The sequence below is a fragment of the Lates calcarifer genome, linkage group LG21 (genome assembly GCF_001640805.2).
Source record: "Lates calcarifer isolate ASB-BC8 linkage group LG21, TLL_Latcal_v3, whole genome shotgun sequence".
NCBI classification, from domain to species: Eukaryota; Metazoa; Chordata; class Actinopteri; family Centropomidae; genus Lates; species Lates calcarifer.
In genome coordinates, this window is record NC_066853.1 from 12,208,774 (window position 1) to 12,225,342 (window position 16,569).

The following is a 16,569-nucleotide window of genomic DNA, read 5'->3' on the forward strand; positions in this document are numbered from 1 at the left end:
GAGATCTAAATCTGTGTCTTCTATTTGTTTTATTTTTTCTCGTTTTTTAAATAGAGCTTTTATTCTGAAGGATTCGAGACGGAAGTCTTAGTGTTATTCTGTTGTTGCTACGTGCAACACAGATGGTAAGCATGATAGCCGAATGGTAAATTCGCACAGTCCTTCGCTCAGCTTGTGTGTTTGATGCGATTTGTGTGAGTGTGCACTAAGTTGTGGAGCTTCTTCTCGAAAAATTGAACGCTCGATTTTTGGCACATCTGCAAACATATGAGCTTATAACGCAGATTCATATCTGTGCTTATTGCCACCGAGTGATCCAGGTTTGCTCCTATGCTACCAGAGCAGGCTGAGATAGACCACCATGAAGACCAGATACAGTACAGTACAGTACAGTATCGGGCTAAACGTCGCTAAAGCTTCTAGTAACATGACAAATGCATGATATGATGGATTGCGTCCTGCAAATGATTGTTTATCAAGAATGAATCGGATACATCCACAATAAGGTCAGTGGTTGCCAGCCTAGTTTTATTGATTAGTAATGCAGCTAGCTATGTCTTATTTATAAAAGGAACACTTACATGGAGCTATGGTTGTCCTACTTTTATAATTCAAATAGCTGATTATGGCTTGCTAAATGAAATCACAGCAGTCTCAACAGTCCTGTGTGTCATTTTAAAATGGCTTAAAATTGTATTACACAGTTCAATCATCTTCATAAAGTTGTTATGTACATATAATCTTGTGGATATAAAACAAAACACTATTGCTGCATTAGTATTTTTTTCTGTCTGTTACAGATTGTCTTCAACTCTCATTGCTCTACAAGTACAGTAATGGGGACCTAAGAGCCACTACTGGATTTCTTGATTGAAACTTACATTTTTACCCTGACAGAAACTGGAAGGTAAACATTCGTTGCCATGCGTATCAGTTTCTGCCAGGGCCTGTTAACTGGCGCCATCATCCTCAACCTCCTCATTCTCTACTATGTGTCCCGGGCCCAACAGCAGATGATGGAAAAGCGGAAGGAACTTGGTAGGGGTACAAGGAGGGCTGCCCTACCAGCCTCTGGTCTCGGGGGAGGCCTAGGGATACTTGCAGGAGCTGGAGGTGAGCCTGGAGTGGTCGGAGTGGAGGGGCACGGCCGCGGCCCACGTGTGACTGTTCTTCTCCGGGAGTTTGAAAACTTTGAGAATTACGTTGGGGACGTGGCTAATTCCTTCCTCCGCCAGAGACCCGAGCTTCCCTTCCTGGCTGTTGCTGACATGCCTCCTTACCCTCCCCTGCTGCTTCCAGAAGGGGCTCGGCTTCTAGTGCTCTCCCCCAGCCCGGACCAGCCTCCGCAAGCTCACAGGCCAGAGTTCCACATCCAGACAGAGTTTGTCCTGCTGGTGCCTGATGGGGTGGAGCTGGAGCAACCTCGGGCCATTGAGAGGCTGATCAGGGAGTTGGAAGGTGAGGGCGGTGGGCCTGTGAGGCTGGTAGCAGCGCCCGTGCTGGCTCGATCCGCTGTGCAGTGTCTCCACCTGCGGGTGAACCTCAGAGAGTGGACGGGCCACCTACTCGCCGGCTGCGTCTGGGAGCAGCGGGAGCGTGTGTACGGCTTTGCAAGGAGATGCCATTGTCCTTATTCGCACCGAGGATCTTTTTAACCTCTCTGTCCCTCTGGGGCGGCCGCTCTTCTCCTCGCTCTTCATCCAGACGTCCTTGAGAGGCTGGAAGGTCAAGCTGCTGGAGAGCCCCTGTTTCTCCGCAAACCACCGGCCCCTCTTCAGCTCCGCTCACAACCAGTGGAAAGCCGACACTCGACTGAAGGAGGCCACTGGGAAGCTCATGAGGAGCTTTGGTCTCAAGCGCCTCATGCTGCCTGATGGGAAGGAACAGTGGTACGGCTGCAGTAAAGAGACACCTCGCTGCTTTGGTACTGTGCAGGATGACACTCCGGACTACCTCTATCTGGATCGCTGGACACCTCCCTGCTGCCTGCGAGCACTCAGGGAAACCACTAAGTACGTTATCAACATCCTGGAGAGCTCTGGCGTGCGCTACTGGCTGGAGGGAGGGACTCTGCTTGGCGCTGTCCGCCATCAAGACATCATCCCATGGGATTACGACGTGGACCTGGGCATCTACCTGGAGGATGTCCCCAACTGCGATCACCTAAAGAACCTGGACTCGGGCTCTCTTGTGGATGCTAACGGCTACGTCTGGGAGCGCGCAGTGGAAGGAGACTTCTACAGAGTGCAGTATCAGCGAAGCCAACCACCTGCACGTTGACCTGTGGCCGTTCTATCCGCGCAATGGCGTCATGACGAAGGACACGTGGACAGAGCACAAACAAGACGTGGAGTTCCCTGAGCACTTCCTGCAACCTCTGGTGCCCATGCCCTTCGCTGGCATCACAGCCTATGGCCCCAACAACCACCGAGGCTTCTTGGAGCTCAAGTTTGGAGAGGGTGTGATTGAGAACCCCCAGTACCCCAACCCTTCAAAAAAGAGGCTGGAGAGAAGCAAATTATGAGAGATGATAAACTCGATAATGTCGAATCGGGAAACTCAACTTAATTTTATTTTAAAGACAACATAAAATATGATTTCTGGAGACTAATGGAAGTGCCAAAATGACTGCATTTGCTGTTCACTACATCAGCAGAAAACAGTATAATCACACATCCAGTCCAATTTTCTCCCTATTATCAGTATTGAGATGTGAAGTCTAATGTTGGACTGCCTTTTAATTCTTTGTGGGTGGTGAGACTCTGTTTGCAAAGGGCATCGATGCCTGAAAAAATGTAAACCCATACACTACTGCATTGACATCAGGCATACCTTAAAGAGAGACTGGTTTTGCTACATGATGTACTACATCTATATGTGTTGTACAGTGAAGTATAAATACCACTGCTGTAAAGATGATAAATACTTTTGAATTAAATTGATTTTAGTGTCTTGTTCAAAAGTTTCAGTTTGCATTATCTTAAGCAGGATTTAAGGTAATGAACAAAATTATTTGTGTTAAATAAGTGGCTTTGTTACAGTTTTATACATTTCTTGACAGTGTTGCATTGTTTTGCACTGGTTTTTTTCAGTTTTGCACAATAAATGAATGAATGTTATGTATTTATAGATGCTGTTTGGTACGTGACAACTATAGTGTGGTGAGTAACTTCCTGTGTGGTCAAACAAAATACATTCTATTATTGTTTGCATATGGTGAAGATGATATGTTGCTCCGTCAGGCCTTAGTATTCGGTTATAAACATAAAACTGAATTTGACTGAATTTGTAAATGAATATTAAATCTTTACTCAATAATTACTACTGAGCACCCGTTATTGACTGAAATTAAATTTCAATTCAGTAGTTTATTCAAAGAAAACATTTTAAGAGAGACAAAGCACACCAGCTCCTGAGGGTACCAGAAGATTCCTGTAGTGTTGTTACTTGTGTGTGATGTATTGAGGTGTCACTCCATTTCACATACTGATAAAATAAAAGAATTTGAACAGTTTCATGCCTTGATTTTATTCATTTTGATGACTGTTGAAAAAAATCCTCTGTATAAACAGAAAATGTAGAATAGTTGCAGCAGTTTTTCTTGAACACTAGATGGCACACTGTAGCCTCTGCTCCATGTTGCATACACCCCTCTTAAAGGGGTTGCTCAGCCATATGGCAGGAGCCCAGGGGGTGGAGGATTTTATGACAGGACAAACAGGAATATCACGTAACAGGAATGCAGCATGCCTGCTTGTCACAGACTGGTTCATCGTCATTATCCTACCTTAGATACTATATTCCTCGAGGTGTGTTTACATTCTTACCTACCAAAAACATTGTTCATATGAAGCCTTATAATTAGATTCACATCAATACCACTGAGAGGCTGTGCATGGTTATTTTTGGAATCACAAACATAAAGGATCACAGCGCATTTTAGAAACGCCTCCCTTCTTGTATTCTATTGCAATGTGGCAACTGGAGGTGACTTACTGTAACAGAGCTATGGAGTTCTCACACGTGCTCTTTGATTCGCTGAATGCAGTGTTTGCTACTAGGCAGTGAGTACGTTTAAAACACACTGGAGAGGTTGTAACAAAGAGGCAAAGTGCACAACCACATAATAAAAAAAGAAAAAGGCCTTTATTGTTTAAAACTTGCGGGCATTACATTCAGATTGTAACTGGGACATTTCTTTAAAACATAGCCCCGCTATAATAAAATCATAAAAACTACCATGAACATTCACACAACGCTACCATCAAATCAGAGACATCCATCTGGTGAAATATGTCATAAAGGAATGATAACATCTTTACAACCCTGCACTAAAACAGCATAAAGTAGAAGCTGGAGCACTAGCCATTTTGAGGCAATGCTTAATGTTGACATGTTAATATGACATATAAGACTTTAGAAAAAATGATGCCTCAGGCCTGCAGTTATTTCATAGATTAGAATTATGAACAATACTGCAAAACTAGTACAATATAAAGCTGATAAAAATGTCCACTGAGAAGATATTTTTCATAAACTTTGTATGTAACATTAGTAGCATATGCCCCTGTCATTTGGTAGAGTTTTTAACAGTTACAGATGATATGGATGGAAGAGATAAACATTGAATAGTGCAAGTTTACAGTTATTCATTTGAAAATAAACAGTATCACTCTGGGGTACAACCAATACAACTCATCACTGCTAAATTTCCTTAATGCCCCCCCACCAAGCTGCAAAAGAAAAAAAAAAACAAATCACCAAATGGAAGAAACACACAGTCTAGACTCGTACCCACAAGTTGAAAATAAGACCAAGAAGAAGAAGAAGAAAAAAACAAAAAATAACCACCAATCAGTTATTGAAGACATGAGACTGACAAAAAGCCATTTTGGAGTTACTAACATGTTAAAACACTGGCTAAAAAAGTTCTTTGGATTTTGATTAGAGAAATAAATATGAATTATAACAAATAACTATCATACACGTAACGAGGCCCAATACACATATGTCTAGTATTCCATGTTAATGGCCCTTACAGCCAAAACATAAATAGGTTTAAGCTGAGACATGCGTACCCTGTCACTTTAGTCCTTTAGGTGTTCAGGCCTCAACAGTCAGAAATAACCGACAACCCACTGCTGCTATTCTGACAATGCAGAGACACTCTTGTAGTGAAAAGGATTTTGTTACTGCACACTCCACATGTAGCCACACTTTTTACAACACCAGTCACCAGTCCTTCTTGTCACACACTGTGCTTAAAAGCCATTGTAAAGATGCTAGGACCTGCACAGAGCTACAGCATAAGTAAAATGTGGCCCATAATTAAAAACAAAATAAAATAAAATAAAAAAAATCTCCCATGAAATGTCATTCAATGTCATCAGGAATTCAACAGCCTCCTTCCTGTTTACCGAGTCAATGTGATTTTTGGTCTCAGGGTATTGAGTAGCAGCTGAAGGACAGTCTTCAAGCATAAGATAAACCTGAGGTTACGTTGCCTCCCATAGAACTGATGTCCGTCTAAAGAGGCAGAAATGCTCAGGAGGTTAATCTGTGTGTACGTCCATACCTGTTGACATGTTATGAGTCCTCAGGAAAAAGTTCCTTCATTCAGCTTTAGGTCATTATTGAGCATTATTTCATTTGGTGTGCTTTGGAGTATAAATATAGTCTTGAGAAGAGGTTTTACATGTGTATTGCTTTTTCTCACCATGAAATAGGCATTGTATGCAAGAGAGCCACTGGCCTGAAGTAACCAAAGACACAATAAGATGCTAAGATGCCTTTGACCCCCACTAAAAACTACTAAAAAACCAATGTTTGTGCATTTTGTAATACATTATCACAGCCATATTCTTGCAGGCTACTGGGAATATAGTTAAACTAGTGTTCTACACTTCATTTATAGATCCTATATAAAACATACTTTAAATACATTAGATATCCATGAAAGTGGCCATAATCATGTATAACAAAATACACAAACAGTGTATGTTATATTTCAAGCATATAATGATACACAAAAAAGGAGGCGACATGTTATAGATTCCAGATAGTAAATATGTGACTGTCCTGCTAATTTAGACTGGCTGCAGCAAGCTGAGCAGTGTTCCTCATCAACTTTTAAAGTTAGAAATCTCCATGTTTTCCACCAGGAAGTTACTAGTAGTGAACACAGTAATGAATACTAGTAGTCTGCTAAATGCATGTTTAGTGATGCATGAGTAAATGAGATGTGACAAGGCAGTACCATGAGACCAACAGGTAAATGCATCCATGTGAATTCCATTTCAACTTCATAAATGGATGTAACATTTCTTCTATTCGTAACATTAGGTTTGATGTTACGTTATACAGCTTGCAGGGGGTCACTGGTCCAGTCTCATCACAGTGGCAATGCATACTGGTCACATGATACATTTACTCATGACTGGCAAACACCTGGTTGATTAGTAGATACACATGATAAAATTCTGACTTTAAAATACGAGGTGGACCAAATGCAACACAGCTGCTGGCCTAATTTAAAATACTAGCTTAAAATACTGTCCCTCAAAGAAAAAAAAAACATGTCACTGTGCATAATATGCACCTAAGATAATATACCCATATTACCCCCTAAGACTTTTTTTTGCTTAGAAATGTATTGAGGACAGAGAGCTTTTCTTTGCACTGTCGTGTGCAGGACCATCCTCTCTCCTCTTTTCTTCAGGGCAGAAAAAAGGAAACGGAAAAGGAGGTTTGAACCTCAGGCTTCAGCTTGCAGGAGTGTCAAATAGGTCAGGGGACTTTTGATAATGTCAGAAACTGCTTTACATAACAGACTCCTTTTCTCCCGACAAAGCCGCCTTCCCACTGTCCCTCCCGCCTCGCTTCTCGATGAGCGGCGAGTGCTCGGGCTCGGCGGCTGATGAGCTGCCCCCCAGCCTGACCTCGCTCAGCTCAGCTCCTTCGTCTTGTTTGGATGAGCGGTCCACGAAGTGCTGCAAGAGCCCGGCTCCGAAGGCATCACCCTCTACGTTCAGCACTGTGCAGGTACGGTCACTAAGGGAAGACAGAGTGGAGTTTATTATTATGATATTTAACAAACTGCCTCAGAATTTAGTAATTTAGGCATTATGTGCATAGTGACTTACAACTGTCCTGTTCTAATACAAAACGTTGTGTACTCACACAAGCCAGTCAACAGCCAGGATGAGAGAGATGTCATTGGTGGGCAGTCCTATTGCCTCCAGGATGATAGCTAAGGTCAACACACCACCGGCAGGTATACCTGCTGCTCCAACACTGGATGCTGTGGCTGTCACACTAACACAAATCGGAGAGAGGATGACAAAGTAAGACTCCAATAGAGCAGAACAAATAAATTGTATTACCAATGTACACCGACTTTATTTGTAATCAGTTGCCTAATATGTGAAGTAACTATGCAAATTGACATATTGTTTGGTCCAGTTGTGTAACTGTGGATGTAAAACTTACAGGATGGTAATCACTTGGATGAAGTTAAGAGGAGTGTTATTCAGCTGAGCGATGAAAACTGCAGCCACACACTGGAAGAGAGCAGCTCCATCCATGTTAACCGTTGCTCCGATGGGCAGGATAAAACGGCTGATGTGCTTGGATACGCCATTATTTTCCTCCACACACTTCATCATCAGGGGCAGAGTGGCAGAGCTAAAAAACAACAACAAGAATTGTGTGAGTGTATGAGGTGAAAAGTGTGTTTATAGGGAGGGGAAAGTGTGTGTGTGCGTTAGAACAGGAGGACCTCAGTACTTGATACTTAACAACCAGAGACAGCAAACAGGTGTGTGTATGTGTGCTAGACAGGCACAGAACTAAACATGAGTTTGTTACCTGGAGCTTGTTCCAAAGGCCGTCGCCAGAGCTGTAAATATACCCCATAGGAACTTGTATGGGTTCTTCCTTGTGATGACGAAGTAGATGGCAGGCAGCACAAGAATGCCATGGATGGCATGGCCAATTAAACAGCAGGCTATGTATTTTCCCAGACTGGCAAACAGTGTGCCAACGTCCTCCATCTCAACGATCTTGCCAGCTACAAGGAACATGATACCAAGAGGGGCATACCTGAGGAGAAACAAGAAGTGTAGACAAGAGAGAGTACAATACTTAAGATAATGGGTCTGGAACATGGCATAGTCAAAGATCAAACATATCTAACAAAAGGCTTCAGACTGATTTTATTCTGATCTCTCCTAATCCCGAAACATGTAGGTCTTCCTTACCACATGATCCAGGAGACCAGCACCATGGTGGCCTCGTTGAAGGAGTTGAAGAACTTGATGAGGATCTCTCCTTCATCCCCCAGCTTTCTTAAAGCCACGCCAAAAACAATAGCAAACACCACCAGGCCAAGAATATTCATGCCATCCTGGTCTGTTCCAAACGGAACCTATAGACACACAAACATGCGTATGAAAAAGGAGGACACATAGATCTACAGTTGTCTTCATTACAGGGACAGAAGATAGAGCCTTATGTGGTGTATTTGTGATGGGTGTCCATTCACTTTGCTCACCTTCTCCACTGTGATGCTGGAGTTTCCATCTGAGCCATTCTTTGTAACCAGTTTGTAGCTGGTTGCATACTGGATGGGAAAGAAAGTTATGCAGAGTTAGTTTATTAAACAGAGTCAACTTAGATAAATATTTCCTTTAAACAATTTTAAACCATAATTATGTTTCAAATATATATAGATATATAAAATCAAGATCCAATACTCACTGATTGAAAAGCAGCCGACACCAGGTTGGAAGGAAAGATGTTTCTGTGAAGAGAAAAATAAACAATACTTTCAATTCCTTTGCTCAATGCTTACCAGATGCCTTGGCAAAATTCAACGAAAGACATTGTTGTAATTGGAAGGAGAGAAATTACATGTGTAGGAGCTGAGTAGCAGAACATAATACAAGCTCTTGTGCTTTGTTTGTTTTCTTTCCTCCAACTGCGTAAAAACAACCCTGACATCTAATATGAATGGGTACACAGAGCAAGGACACATCTACTACAAGGCAAAGACACCATAAACTGGCCTCCTTTGAGCTCATAATGGTTTCTGATGAACTCTTAGCTGTTAACGCCCCACACAGTGGAGTTTAAATAAACTAAAAAATAAATATGCATCATATTATGACTCATTTTTTAAAAACATCAGTTACTTCTATTTTACAGAGCTCTATCTCCAGTGTGCCTGCAGAGACAGCAGCTATGACGCTTGGACATCAGTTGATGGTTCAGAATCACAAGGCTGATCATGTGGAAATAGCTGAGAGAATTTAACTATTAATCCCCTTTTTCCACTGTGCAGCCATTTCTAATTACTGTGGCCTTATTCTCTGCTAACAAGTACATGCAAGTTGGTACATACTGTAGGTCTAACTTCATATTAAATCTCCTAAGAACTCATGAAACATTTGTCCCTGATAACCCTGTACTCAGCTGTCTGTAATGGATTTAGATTAATGGAGCATTAACTTAACAAGCTCTTTCTAACCATTCATTTCCATTCATTGGAACCATAGTGCATCAGGATTAGACATCATGTGACTGTGTGACAGAGCAGCGTGCACCAGCATGAAACTGGAATGCAGTCTGACTTCTGGTTACACTGCAAAGAGCCGAAACAAAAAGACAAAAAGGCTGTCGGGCTTTCAAGCCAATACTTTAAATATTCAAATGTGTTTGTACATAATGTAATTTACATACTACCACTCCTCCTCTGACAGCTCTGTGATGCCACATGACACAGGCCTCTGATATCTGTCGAGTCCTAAGCCATTACCTAAATATATTTAGGTGTCTGAAGCCTCGATGTTTAACAGGGCCAGCTTACCAAAACCCTGCACTGTGCATTTCCGCCCTCTTTAAATTTACATAGAATTGATAATACAGAGGTGCAGTGCAACCTGAATACATCCACTAACACTTCCTGTGGTTTTTTGTTGTGACAGCTTCATTCCTGGCATTTAGGTAGTAGAAAGTTTTACTTCCTCCGGTCCTATTTTTATTTTTCACAGGAAGCGTTCCCAAAAACACACCACGTTAGTTAACACTAACACCATGTACCTTTGAAAGAAATAAGGTACTTTCAGTGCTCCAGTATGTGATTATATTATGTTTTTCCTTTCCCTAGACAGAGGGTGTCGTATTCTGTACAGACTGACTAATGAGATTTTTTTTTTAGCCAATTAACTATGGTATGACAACAACTGGTACACACAGTACAGATACACACCATTAGGTGGGTGTGTTTCTTTTATAACGGGACTGCTTATTGTTGAAGGCTAACTGCTCTGACGTCTGCCCAGCGTCTTGGTATACCTCCCGGATCTGGCAACAAGAGGGGGAACGCCTCTTGCAGGCCAACATGGAATAGTAAATGTTTAGTTTCCTAACAAGCAAACAATGATTCTACATGCTTGATGGGGCAGATGAATGGACAAATGGTGGACAAAAATAGATCAAAATGAAAAAAATAAATAAAAAGGACAAAATGCTTGTCTTCCTAGCTGTCCAGTACCACAAGTATGTGGCAATATGTAAACCTCTTCTAAGAGAATTAGTATTTGCTGTAGGTAATAGCAAATACTGTACATACCGGCAGTCAATAAATCCACAGGTGACGCTAGAACCAACTGATAGCTGTGACCTGCGAACACGGACTGTTTGGTTTTAAGTGGGAAAACAAACAAAAGACATGAGATAGGACATGTCAGCGTGGATGTGTACGAGTGGCCCCAGTCAGACATAAACCTATCCACATGTATCCATGAGCTGACATGGTCTTTTTCTATGAGTGTGTGTGTGTGTATAAATACTATGACACATGAGTGTTAAACAGACCCACAGCGTGTGTCTGTGAACAATGACCAGGCCATTTTTTTACGCTTTGATGAACAGCTCTTCAGTCAAACTCCCACAGTGTCTTTTGTTGTCAGAGCTGACCAGGACACCAGCAGAGAGGGCTCACTCTAATGAGCAGCACAGGTTTTTCCTGCTGTCCTGTTAAGATAATGCGTATGGTGTGGGATCCTGTAGTGGCGGCATGTGTCCTGCACGGGATAAACATTACTTTTTTTTTCCTTCAAGCAGCAGGCAGCTAGATATATCTGGTGAGTGAGATGCTGCATTCAGGGTCATCAGTTAACAGTAAACTGGACTGTTGCATTGATTCTAGAGGTAATCTCGCTCTTTGATAAAAGGTGTTTATTATGAGATCCTTTCTTTCACCCCAGCCATTAAACATGATGAGAGTCTGACAGAATGTTAAACACCTCATGAGTTTTGTAAACCAGACCATTGTGTGCTTGTGGCCGTAGTAAGGGCCTCTGATAGATATCAGGCTAACAATGTTAATGTGTGATTGGAGATGTTTTGCCCTGTTACCCTTGTGAGTCTAATCTGGTTCTGGGCAGCATGAAATGTTTTTAGGAGCTGTTTCCTGGGTGAGATCCCACTGCCCAAGGAGGAGGAAAGACAAGAGGGGCGGAAAATTCTGGCTTTTATACACAGTACACAACTCTATAATTCATGGAGAGCAGTTCAAAAGAATATTGCGCAATTCTGTCTGGTTAGTTTGGTTTTGAAGACAGGATGTGCTCAAATACATGTTACTGTGAGACATGAAGGCAAGTTTGAAATCATATCTCTCCGTGTTGGTCTGTGCACTCTGGTCAAAAACGTGTTAAAAACAGATATTGCACAATATGTGTTCTCAAGGCAAGAAGTAAGTGTACTTTTTCAAGCAGACCATATAAGATGAGCATGGACTGTGGTACAGATTACATTAGATATTATTAGTAAGCTCAAAGGCTACTTGTTTATACTAAATACAGTCCAGTTTTTAGTTTCTGTGGAGGGAAACATCCCTGAACCGTGCAGGTCGCAGTGTGTAACAGTGTGGACAAAAGCGTGAGGCTCAATACACTTTTTATTCCACTAATCTATTGAATTAGTGTTGGCTCAGATAAGCAGTGTTGCAATCAGCATCCTCTCTAACAGTCACTTGTGGAACAGTTCAGGTGTAAAAAAGGAATACATGTACCTCACACAACCTGTTGTGTAACATGTTTCTTAAAACAAACTGGACAGTGTGTCAGAGGATTTTAACATATTTCAGTCTCTGACTCAACTGTTTGAACATGGTTCAAACTTCCCTGTCTTCCTGAGCAGATGAGGTGGCATGAATGCCCCATGAATGTGACACGTTGACCAAAAAAAAAAAAAAAAAAAGAAGAGGGACAAGTTTAGAGCAGCGTGGTGAAGAATGGATACCCTGTGACTTCCAAGTGCACGAAAGGTCAGCAAGTTTAAGGCTGCAAGGCAAAGGGATCTGGGATCTGAGTCAGCCCCTGGCATCACGCATATGTTCGACCACATTTCATTTTACATTAACTTAGTTAAAATAATGGTCTTAACAAAAAACGTTAGACTGCCTCACAAGATTAATCATCAGTTTCCTGCAAATGAAATACCACGAAAAAACTACCACACATCGTTTCCTCCGGAGTAAAATTAGAAGAGAGGCGCCGTTCTTATTTTTACAAACGGGGCTGCCCCTGCAAGACAGTTTCACGCACGTGTGTGAGACCATGTGACTATATTTTAAAGACAAAATGTGAATTAAAACTAAGTGATATTAGCATTTGGTGATTCTGAAAGGGTCACTATAAAAAGCACAGTGGTGGTCGCCTCAGTGAAAAGTCCGCGACAACTCTGACGCAGGGAACTAACTAAACCTGTGGGCTGATGCAACGACATGTTGTCGTTACAGCAATATAGCCCTCCGGGAGATTTAAACTCCACGTGTCGCTCCTGTAGTTAACACTGATGTGTATTTCCCTTTTTTTAGCTCTTGAAACCAAGTTAATTGTTCAGGTATAGGATAAAGAGAGCCTCGTGTCTTCAAATGTAACGTTTAAACAGCTACTGTGTGATTAGCTCAAAGTCTGGCACCTCGCTTATCTTGTGCCCACGAGAGGCCACTACTAAACAACTAGTCATACGTGTTTACACATTATACTCATGAAGACTATGTAGGCTCAGCAGGTGAGTCTGGTGGGTTTTACTCACCTGATCAAATCTAGGAAGGAGTCTATCACTTCTTTAGGGGCAGGCACGTCGTCGTCCAAGCCCGACACCTTGGGTTTCCCGATTGTCACCGCACCAGGGGTTACGATGAAGGCCATGATGACCCCGATGGACGAGGCGATCAAGGTGGTGACGAGGAAGAAGAGCATAGCCCAGCCTCCGAGTTTGCCCAGGGCTTTAGGGTCGATGCTGGCCGCACCGGACACCAGACTGCAGACCACCAGCGGGATGATGATCATCTTCAGGAGTCTGATGAGAATTTCACCGGGGAAACCTATGTAGATGACCTGGGTCCGGGTCAGCGCCACGTTGCGCACACCAAGTCCGATGAAAAACACCAACGATAACCCCGGCCACGGTGAGAATCACCAGCAAGTTGGCCAACACTATCCTCTTGACCCGCTGAGCCAGCGGCTCCTGACCGCTCTTCGCCGGGCTGTTCAGCCCGTTGGCCAGCTGCTCGTCGAGGTGCGTCTCGCCGTTGGACGGCTTCCCTTCCCTCATGTCTATCTTCTCAGCCATTGTTCGACGTTCAAACCTACCCTGAAACTTCTCCGAAGAGTGTAAATAACTTGCTCTAAAAGTTCCTGTCACCGTAGTGGCTCAAACCTCCCGATTGTAAAGGAAAAACTGCCGGCTTCCTTCTCTGTAGCGTGAGATGCTTCAGTCTAGTTATCTACGGAAAACACGCCCCGCCCTATGTGTGACGTAGGAAGCGTTGTAAAGCATGTTCCATTACATTCATTAAAACCACCAGTAAAACACAAGATACTGTTAACGGAGTTTCTTAAGTTGTATTTAAGTTGGATTAATTTATAAAGAGATTGTCTGATGATGTTTGGTACAAACCTGAATTATTATTATTGTCTGTGTTGAACCTTATATGAAGAGGAATATAACCAAAAATAAAAGATTTGGCCTATGTTATGTCCTATGTTGTTCATTATATTAAGATTTTCAGGCTATTCCTTTTCACTGGGTTGGTCCGTGTTGACTTGTACCGGTTGGGTGTACAAAACTTGTGCCTTAGGAAGGAAATCCTTTTCTTTGCAAAGAAAATGTACAACATTACATGTAACAACAACACATCTCATTTTCCGTGTAAAAAGTGGTGTTCTTATCTGACAAATGTTGGTTTACCACCACAGTGGTATTTTTGGTGTCTTACAGTCCATTTTTATAGTCTCTTGAAATTAATGACAAGTGTTGCATCATGTGGTGAAAACCACAACTGCATGTAAAGCGGTAATATGCAAATCAGGAACACGAATTTAGAAAACTGATGAACTGAAGGAAATGACTTGAAAATTACTGACTGTCATCATAAGAAATTCAATTTGAGTAACAAATCTACAGTTTTAAACTAACAAAGGCATGGTGTATTCAAAATGATACAGCTCTACTAGGATGCTGACACCAGTATTGCCCCAGATCACTACCTTATATCAGCGCAGCGGTTAAACTGAGCTGCATTAGCTGAGGAGCAGAGGTCGAGGGTTTGCCTATACAGCTGTGAAGACTACCACCAGACTTTGATGCAACCTCCCTCCTCTGTTTATTTGCTCTCCTCTGAAGTACCAACTCAACAAAGAAAACCATCACTGTTGCAGTTGTAACATCAAAGGGTAATGCACGTGGAGCCGCAAGCACAGCAATAACATTAATCTAACATCTGGTATATTTGAACGACATAAAATAATTGCTGAGGAGGAGCAGGCCTTCTTTCAACTGTGCTGTGTCTTACTATTTTCAGAGAGAGTGACATTCCATTTTGAAACATTTCAGGAGGGAGTGGTGGTGAAAAACAAGCATAGGAAAGAAAGTGACAAGTAAGAATGAAAGTTTGAGATGAAAACAGTCGCATAGATCATTTTAAATGTTCTTGATATGTCCTTTTCCTGGCCACAACCCTGCGGTTTTTGGCAAAATGTGAATCAAACTGTAAAAAGAGACAGACTCTTATTGTCTGAGATACTGAGGCCTACAGTTAGATAGCTTAGAATTTGTGTGTAGGGGTCCAGGAAAGCCCGGGGTTAGCTTACACTCAAACAACAATCCAAGTCCTTTTAAAGCAGGGTCCCACTGGTAGAAATTTGTGGGAAAGGCACCTTTAACACCAATGAATGCCCACAGGACCAGAACTCAGGCTGGTAGGAAGCTGTCCTCTCAGTGCTTTGTTTGTTATCTCAAGCTCATTCTTTGTTCCCTCTGACTGTGTGAATGATTGGAGGAATCACTGTGATTCTGTGAAATAGTGCATTACTCTGTGAGAAAGGACAACTTCAATAGCTAAACCCGCCGGCGCAGGAGAGCAGAGAGAGTTTTTCTAGAGCAGGCCCCATCTATAAAAACACACACTGCACACATACAATGCACATGTTGTGGAGATTAGATTTTCCGCTGTTATTGAATACATCAAAATTTGACTGGTATTCTAAATGCATACATTGCCAAAGTAAGAGGTTTTTGGTTTGGATATTCTCTAGTTTTACCATGTCTAATTGTCAATTTTGTCCACAGCTTATGAACACAGTAACAGAAACACCAATATAGGTAAGAGGTACTTATAAGTATTCATGGTTCCCAGATGATGAATCATACAGACTTTGGTGAAACACTGACAAACACAGCATTAAATTCATATTTTTTGCTTCAAGTGAAATGTCTCAACAACTATTGAATGGTCTGTCATGACCTCATCACTGGTCACTGACACTGTCATTTGGTACATTTGGTTTCATCTAGCACCACCATCTGGTCAAAATTTCAGTTTGTCCAGTAGCCGTACTTAGCAAATGTTAACATGCTAATATACTAAACCAAGGTGCTGAACATGGTAAACATCAAACCTGTTATGTTGTAAACATCACCATTTGCCGTAAGCATTTAGCTCAAAGAAAATATCTCGGTACAGCCTCCAAGAGCTGCTGGTGTGGCTGTAGACTCGTGTTATGACATAACTCATATCAGGCAAATGCTGGTTCAGTACAGCAAACATAATAACATAAAACAGTTCAGGTCATGAAATAAAAATAAGGGTTGTTATGAGAAGCAAAACAGGCATAAATGTATATCAAGCAAGCTAATGACTATGCAAAGGTAAGACTGGTTCAAATATCACATTTCCCCCAATTTTTTTTGCTGTTGTAATGTTGATTGCAAAGCCAAAGGTGCTCAGTTTTGATCTGCAGTGAATGGTGAGGTTACTGCTTGGCGATATACCTGAAAAAAGGCATGAAGCACAAGCAGGGAAGGAGATAGGTCCATCACGTGACCTCTCAAATTGGGACATGGAAAAAAAAAGAACATGTCAGACAACAAAACTTTGTGGTCTCAGGTATCGTGAGAACAACAGATAAGACGCAGGGAGACTGACTATAAAGAAATTAGAAAGGTGGAGACAGAGGAGAAACTTAATACCCCATCTTAATGCACCAATCCAGTAAC

The 16,569-nt window shown here is 42.0% G+C and overlaps 2 protein-coding genes across 2 annotated transcripts; one reads left to right on the forward strand and one right to left on the reverse strand.

Moving 5' to 3' along the window:
• The first annotated feature begins 113 nt into the window (after positions 1 to 113).
• On the forward strand, positions 114 to 4,757 carry fkrp (fukutin related protein). Its single transcript, XM_018702066.2, is given in 4 exon segments — positions 114 to 506; positions 801 to 1,556; positions 1,558 to 2,253; positions 2,255 to 4,757. Coding segments are annotated over 3 exon segments (1,599 nt in total). The 5' UTR covers positions 114 to 506; positions 801 to 923; the 3' UTR covers positions 2,525 to 4,757.
• Positions 4,125 to 15,887, reverse strand: slc1a5 (solute carrier family 1 member 5). Its single transcript, XM_018702065.2, is given in 9 exon segments — positions 4,125 to 7,050; positions 7,180 to 7,314; positions 7,489 to 7,683; positions 7,867 to 8,100; positions 8,259 to 8,425; positions 8,552 to 8,620; positions 8,758 to 8,800; positions 13,105 to 13,454; positions 13,456 to 15,887. Coding segments are annotated over 9 exon segments (1,614 nt in total). The 5' UTR covers positions 13,645 to 15,887; the 3' UTR covers positions 4,125 to 6,818.
• Between the last annotated feature and the right edge of the window lie 682 nt (positions 15,888 to 16,569).